The 8,148-nt window shown below is 32.2% G+C and overlaps 1 protein-coding gene across 3 annotated transcripts in view; it reads right to left on the bottom strand.

Annotated features, from left to right (window-relative positions):
• Positions 1 to 281: 281 nt before the first annotated feature.
• Positions 282 to 8,148, bottom strand: part of Lasp (LIM and SH3 domain protein Lasp) — a 115,669-nt gene continuing 107,802 nt past the window's right edge. For 2 of the 3 annotated variants that reach the window (XM_083143014.1, XM_083143015.1), the window contains one exon: positions 282 to 7,898. In XM_083143014.1, the coding sequence (XP_082999140.1) occupies positions 7,722 to 7,898 (177 nt within the window). In that variant the 3' untranslated portion in view covers positions 282 to 7,721. The remainder of the gene's footprint in view (positions 7,899 to 8,148) is intronic. The other variant, XR_014443910.1, reaches the window with a different exon arrangement.

Below are 8,148 nucleotides of genomic sequence, written 5' to 3'. Positions count from 1 at the left end.
CCATTATAGACATTAGGGTGGTCCTTGGAAGAAAAGAAAAAAATAGTTTATTTCCACATCTGTGTCTTATATTGGATCTAATTATTGCATTAAAATTTTAGCTCAATATGTGTATATTTAGGAGTAGCTCAGCAAAATTTAATTTCAATTTTTTTTTTTAATATATATAATAATTTTGTACTCTACATGTCCCTGATCTGGCTACACCATCATTATTTATCTCTAGTAAAAGCAGTCAAGAAATGTTAAATTTAACAAAAAAAAATACTGTTATTCCCCTCTTTAAAAAGAATTTATTAAACCACAGTACAAAAGTACATCAATTTAAAGCATTTTTTTTTGTGTAAAGACAGCATTAAGAAGAAATACACAAAATGCCACATGTTTAAAATTTTACATCACTGGAAGCAAACCTGTACATTACATTTCAGAAAACATTAAAGGTGCTATTTTCGTGCATTCAAAATTCCATATTTGAAATTTCTCAACTGGATTACGCACATTGTAATTTGAGCTGGAATAATTATTTTTGCAAGTATAATTTTTATACAAAGTGTTGTCAGCCTATTTTATTTCAGTTAAAGAGAATACTAAATATGCATTTTCCATGTCTGTTCAAAATATTAATCCTCACGTATGTTCAAACCTAATTAATGTATTCTCCAGTAATTGCTAAAAATACCATATTTTTGTTTACACATTAGTATGAGTAGAAATGAACTTTACAATTTCTTTAGCTCTTAATATAGCTATATTATTTACATATAAAAATTGCAGAAAGATCTGATCCTTACCCAATAAAAATTCAGCAATGTAAATAATTCATGTTAAAAAAACATTTTGACATTACTTATACTTAACTGAATGTAAATACAAAATCAGTAGCATGGGCTACAATTAGAATTACGTGCAGTTTATACTGCACAGACAATAAAAACAAGCATGATAGTAACTCTGTAATTTCACTGTCTATTAAAAAACTAAATTACATTAATACTAACTCATATTTACATATTAAACAATCTACCTGTTTCTTATCTTCTCTGCACAGAACTTAATTCATTTGAATGCTTAACTGGAAGCACACATGGTTTCCTTTTTGCTATGTCCTACCTATTTATATCATTTGGATAGTTCGTTTACCTATTTATCTACATTTATTATAAATCCTGATCAAACATTACTTTTTCACTCACGTTACACATCACAGACGACATTAAACATTTTAGTTAGCAGCACCTGGAACATGTATAATATAAATGCATATAAGGGATAATCAAAGTATGTGCAAGTTGAAATGGTAATTAACTAAAGTTAAAACAACTCTACAGTTGTTAAGGATACAAAATTCATAACATTAATATAACTGATTGCATATTGATGTGTACTGTTCGAAAATTCACAAAAAATATTTTACAAAAATTTCATATTCCACTCAGTTCAGCCCCATATAGGTGTTGTACTGATTTACAAAAATAATGCAAAATTTCATATCCTGGTTTACTGAATTTAAATAATTACTTTCAGTGTTACCCAATGAAAAATATTTAAATGTTAGTATTTATCTTGATTCTTAAATGCAAGTTTCAAGTAATAACTGAAAACAAAAAAATATTGAATTTTTACAACATTGCATGCAAAGTGGCATGCGTAAATAGTAAACTTGTGCCAAGACTTGAAAGTAAAAAAGAATACATTCTAGAGCAACAATGGAAAGAATAATTACAAGCAAAAGGATAAGTATTTTGTACGTAGCAATTTTAAGACAAACGTACACATTTGCATCTTCTTCCATTCACTGTGAAGAATGACAACAGGACTTGCAACAGTGGTTTTAGCCTAAGTTCCATTGACATTTTTCACTTCATAAATGTATTTCAAGACAAACACCATACAGTAGAAAGAACCGCTCATTCGTAAGCCTAGAAGCTGTCGCAAGGCACCGTAACATAATATATTACTTGTGCTATATCCTACACAACCATCATATCTAGAGTCAACTGCCTATCACAACCAACAGGTTGCAAACATAAGTATTAAGCAACATGTTTCGATATGTTTTATGTAGCATTACATTGTAAAATTTATAAACAAGCAATTTTGTAACTTCAAGTTCATGATTCTATGCTTTAATTTATTATCGTAACTGTTCTTTGAATTTTATATCAGTAGTGTACCCCTGCCCAGGAAAAGAAGGCTGAATGCCCCTTTCGAAAATCCTGGGCATTCCACTGCTTATATTAGTCTCCTGACTATCCTATACATTTGACAATGTAAGATGGTTACTTACAAAAGTGGATTGTAGACACAATGAAAATAGTACTTTCAAAATTATCACATGCTTCAGCATTTGCAAAAAAATTCTAACCGATACTAGCTACCAATCAGAACTGGCTGATATATTTGATAATGCAAAGCTTACTTTCTATATGAATACAATCCTTATAATGAATTAACAAATATTGGTTGTCCCAGTTAAAATTAGCCTAGCTCAAAAGACATTTGTCTACGAGGCAAATGACTGCTATATTGCACCAGTAATGTAGAATAGTCCATTGTAATGTGAACCGTGGTAGGTCGGAGTCTTGACTTTTAACTGGGACACCCTTTATATAAATAAACCTTCCTAAATTTTACTTATAATTGTGGCACATTTTATCGAAAGTTAAGTATGTAATATGCTGTTCCAGCAAGGATTTGTACCAGTTTTACTTGAAAAAATCAAGTCCTTTATAATAAATGAAAGTATGTGTACCATAGAATCAGTCAACAAGTTTATTCAAAAGTAACAAGGATTTCTTATTAACCTTTACTGGAGTGAATTGAGTAAGTTAAACTTTCTTGTATTAATTACGTTTCTCCTCTGTTCTTGAAATTAAGGAAACCTGCAAAAATTTCTCATAATAGCAAAAAAATTATGGCATAATACTAAATATGTAGAGTATTTTGACAAATTCTACTAAAGTGGAGGAAAAATTAAAATCATGATGCCACCTGTGCATAAACTTGCAACTCGTCAACACATCCTGTGAAACGTAATCAATACAGTTGAAAGATTGCATAAAAAAGAAGAAATAATGTGTGCCACAATTATATATAAAAATTTAGTACGTGTACATATATATGAGGGTTGGGGCTTAAGTTCTGGTAACTATGCTTTTTCTCAAAGTTAGATGGTGTCACCACAATATGATTGTATGTCCCGGAGAACGTGGTACCCGTAGTATGTGCACACATCACTAGATGGAGTGTGATGTATGGTTATCGCACATGTGGTGGTAATTCAATGTTGAGTCAACTATTACAGAATGGAATGGCCTGGAATGAACAGCATTCGTATATAAAAATAGCTGTTCTTTGAGAGAAATGCCAGAGAATGCCACATACATACATGTTATGCCAGTTCCACATTCTAGAGGGAAAAAATAGTTGTCATGACTTATGCCCCTTGTATTAATTCATTACAATAAATATATATCTGCTCCGTCACAAGTCTGAAATATACTTGTTTGCATAGCATGAAACAAAGCAAACAACCATAAAGATGCTGCCAATTTTTCAATATTTCTCGCATGAAAATACCCTTATAAACACACCATACTTAAAAACTTTCTTTGAAATAGCATAACACAGAAATAAGATATCCACTCAATATGAAACATTACATACATGAAACTCTTTATCAGCAGTTCACAGGCAAACCTTCACGCATGAAAAAGAAAAGAAAATTTCATAAAAAAATAGAATGTTTAAGAATATTGTCAAAACCTTAACATTTTAAAATAGCCAAATCCTGAGCAAATAAACTGGACGTGCTTATTCAGAAACCAAGAAAATAAAAGGAATTCTCAAAAATAATATTCTCTTTCCTCTTTGCCCCTAAGTATACTACCACTACTTCTTCACTTAGTCGAATCATGAATACAGTAATCAAACAGTAATGAACAGGCTAACACAGTCGTGAATGTAGCAAAATTTATAAATTGTTATTAAAATACAAAAGTTACAAATATAGGTAATAAATATCAGGCACAAAGTAATGTAGGCAAAGTTAACCAGTTTACAGTAAATGTGATTATGTGACTGATAAGAGAGACATTTTCCCAACTGTTTCTTTTCTTTATCAGTTTTAAAAAAAATACATAACAATAAAGCATGTTCACTGGACAATTTCATACAATATTTTCACCAGCAAGAAGAAATGTACACTCGTGATCAGAGAAAGCGGTGCTTAATCTCTGAACCTGAAATTATGCCATTCATATATTTTACCATAATTCTTCTCATTTCATCTTTTCTCAGGAACCCAACTCAATACAGTAAATATGTCCAAAAAGAAGACAATGAATAAAGTAATGTTGTACCAAAAAAAAAAAACACTGGATAGGAATGTAAATGTACACACAAGCTTAATGCACATATGTAAAGTGCATTACTTTGTGTTTTGCTTAATGGAATTTGAACAAATTAACAAAATACTTCAGAATGTTCTAAATAGTGTTTCTTAAATTTAAAAAATTTAACTGGCAGGGAAAAAGGTCACTTTGTGCACAATTTGTGTAATGTTTCTTTTTTTAAAAAAACTACATGAATTTGAATTGAATTTTATATTTGGAAAGCACCTTCACTACCTTGCGAGAAGTTCGTATGTTACAGGGTCCAGAAGGGAGGATACAAACATATGAAAATTTCACCAAAAGATAAAAATAGGAGCTGCATTAACCCACAGTGTATATTACTAGCAATGATGATATTTGTGACACTCGTTATATTATGAAGATGCACTGGAACAAGCAATATTGCCATTACCAGCATATTAGTACGAAAGAATACAAAAATCTCTAAAAATACATCAAAAAGCTAATACTCCCACACAAAATAGCATGTGAGCTGCACTTCTTTTTTTTTCACGGTTTCAACAAGGATTGGGTACGGATAAAGAAATTATTAGGGTAAAAAGTTTACAAGTACCACACAAGCAATAACTGAAACAAACATTATCACAGAATTTTCTGCAGTCTTTCTGTGTTGCCAAATTACACGAGACACACACAAAACAACAGTGATACAATCAACTCGCTACCAATGTCTGTTAAGGGCAAGATTCCACAATATAAGGCAAGTTTACACCTAATTCTGTGCAAGTGACTGTGTGCATATATACACATTGGTATTTAGTGAATTATATATTGAACCTGTCACTGTGTACAGAAATAGTTATGCGAATAAGATTAAGTTTTGTGATTTACAAGTAATGCGGCAGCTGTTTAAAACAACAATCGGATTCTGGTGTGCTTTTTTCCGCAGTTGAAGCTTCCCTTGTACAGTCACGGACACTGCTTGTAATGCATACATTGTCTTTCAATGGAATCGTTACAAGCCGGCAGTGTCCGTGACTGTACCACCTGCTTCAGAAGTGATAGCAACTTCTTCAGCAGAAACTGCACGAGGATTTTTCAGTGGTGGTACATACTGAACATAAATTTTAAAAAAAAACATGGTGCTGCATGATGTCGGTCAGCTGTGGTGTTTGTGGTTCTGACCCACCTTCATCCACAACCATGATAAAACTGTCATTCTGCACATTCGTTATTTCATCAATGACTTCATCACAAGTGCAATTCTATTATCATTTCATCAGTGATGGATCAATCGTGATCCACCACTTTCATCGTACACAGGTGGTGATGAAAGGGGATGGATTTTAGGAATTGTGGATACATGTAGTCTGTCATAGCACCTGATTGATGATGCTCTGGGTTGTGGGACTTTATGACTTTTGCACATTCTTCTTCATTGTTGTGATTAGCTTTTTAAAAAGGTTACAGGTAAGTTTCCTTTAATAATTAAATACAAAACATTGAAGCTTTTGTGTTCAATCTATCATGGATTTCTTCAGTTTTGATTCATTTCTGTAACAAGAGGAGACAGAGAAGCAATTGAAAAGATATATATGCTGTAAATATTGCTTCTGAAGAGTATTAATTGTATTTTGCTTGCTTGTGCATGACCTGCAGTTTGAGTCACATAGATGAGGGAAACGCTTGCTGTGGCATGGGAAACCAGACTAGCATCTCCAGACTTTCACCTCCATTGGGAAACAAACCTTTGATGAAAAACGAACAGCATTGACATCAAACTGATGCTTTCATTACTGAAACACTGTGAAATTACGAATGTGCTGATTGCTGCATAAGCAATCACTTTAGAACAGTCTGGGAAACAGAATGAAACGTCACCAAAAAAATAAAAGCTATTTTCCAAATAAGATCTCTTATATCAGTATTTTCTAAAACACAATACTGGTTATGCACTTTTAATACATGCATGTTTCCGCACTTTTAATACATGCATGTTTCCTTGTAGTGCATTTTGGTTCTCTCTGAACTAATAAAAAAAAAGACCCAGGGGCCAACAAGTGTTATGAATTCACCAATATTTATAGTGTTGTGTGTAAATTATTATTATTATTATTATTTGTAATTGCAGTTTCACAACTTAATAGTGGTATCTACTGCAAATGTATTTCATATATAAATTCCAGCGCTATGAATTCCATCCTGCTAAACATCTCCACACATGTGTGTATATATACACAACATGATTCTCACTCCAGAATCTAGATGTAAACTTTATTGAATGGGTTAAAAACAACAATAGCTATTGTCAATCACGAAAAACTAAAGGGAAGTACTTTTAGACAAGAAATTTAGGACTAGTAGAAATATGCACATACAATAAACTATGCTTTGTTTCACGTAGGAAAATTTGGATAATTTTTCACTTAGAACACACTAGTGCATACATGAAAATATGCAGACTTTTCAATGTTTAAAACATTAAATTCCTTTATCTTCTGTTGCACCTAAACATTATGCGTGTAAATTTAGGTAGAAACTGTTGTAAAGATGGTCCTAACAATACAAAATTATCCCAGTAATAACCCTCGAACTATCAAAATTCCCAAAAAATCCCTGAAATACTTTTATGAAAAGCACCAGTGTTGAGTGAAGACATTTCACACCATATATAATATGGAATGCGACATCAGTCTCCAGGAATAGAATTAGTAAAGATTTGTCTATTGTTTTGTACTGTTTTCATAATATGGAACATACGCTATCATAAACTGCATCTCTGCATTTGGCAAAATTCATTTCAATGCTACTAAAGAACCAACTTGCACTGCAAAAACATGTAACGGCAATCAATATATCTAAATTATATAAAAAGATCTCAATAAGTACACATTTACAAAAGAACATACATATTTATATGTATTTATATATATATATATATATCTATTTAAAAACCTTGCAATCAAGGAATGATTTAGTAAGATAGACAGGTGAATTATCCATATAGTTACAGTCCTGAACAACATTACTTACACTAGAAAATATATTGAAGATGAAAGCCTACATACTATAACATTAATATACATGATTTAATACTCATAATTGAAGACATTAATCTACAATTGCACAAGTGTTTTATTACATAATTTTGAATAAGTATGAAGAACCACCACACCTCCTCTGCGAAGTGCAGACATTAAATTTTCCAGTTTGATTTTTTATTTAAAACAAAATAACAGCACATGAGGGAAACAAACGTCCATTAAATGCCAACACAGGTTACCCCAATGAGTCAGCACTTTATCTTACCTTGCTCGCTCTGAAACATCCCCAAAAACTTAACCGACATTCTTCGTTAACTTGTTAGTTCACAGGCTCTACATAATTCGCAGGAAGCATCCCGGTCTGTCCCGTTCGTTGGACCATGCCAGTCATCCAGCCTTCGTCAATCGGTGTGCAGTTGACGATGAAGTCACCATCCATGAAAGACACTTCATCTGAATCCTGCGCTTCGTAATCGTACATTGCACGGTACACTCTCTGCAAAAACATATCTTCTGTTAGGATTTAGGGATGGGGCATATTAATCGGTAACCTATTGTTTTTTTATGAATATAAAAGTATAATTCATACTCTACTTTTTAGGGCTGCGCTGAACTGTTACCAACACACTTACCAATTCCCAGCAAAACCAATGCTTTACCAATACCAATTGTTAACAATTAAAAGTTGTTTAAAATATTAATATTAGTGGGCATTCCATTTCAATTATAGGCATTGATTTATTTAC

Source organism: Lepisma saccharinum, chromosome 21 (genome assembly GCF_977018435.1).
Source record: "Lepisma saccharinum chromosome 21, izLepSacc3.1, whole genome shotgun sequence".
NCBI classification, from domain to species: Eukaryota; Metazoa; Arthropoda; class Insecta; order Zygentoma; family Lepismatidae; genus Lepisma; species Lepisma saccharinum.
Note: the sequence above shows the minus strand (reverse complement) of the source record. Positions and strands in the feature narration are given on the sequence as shown.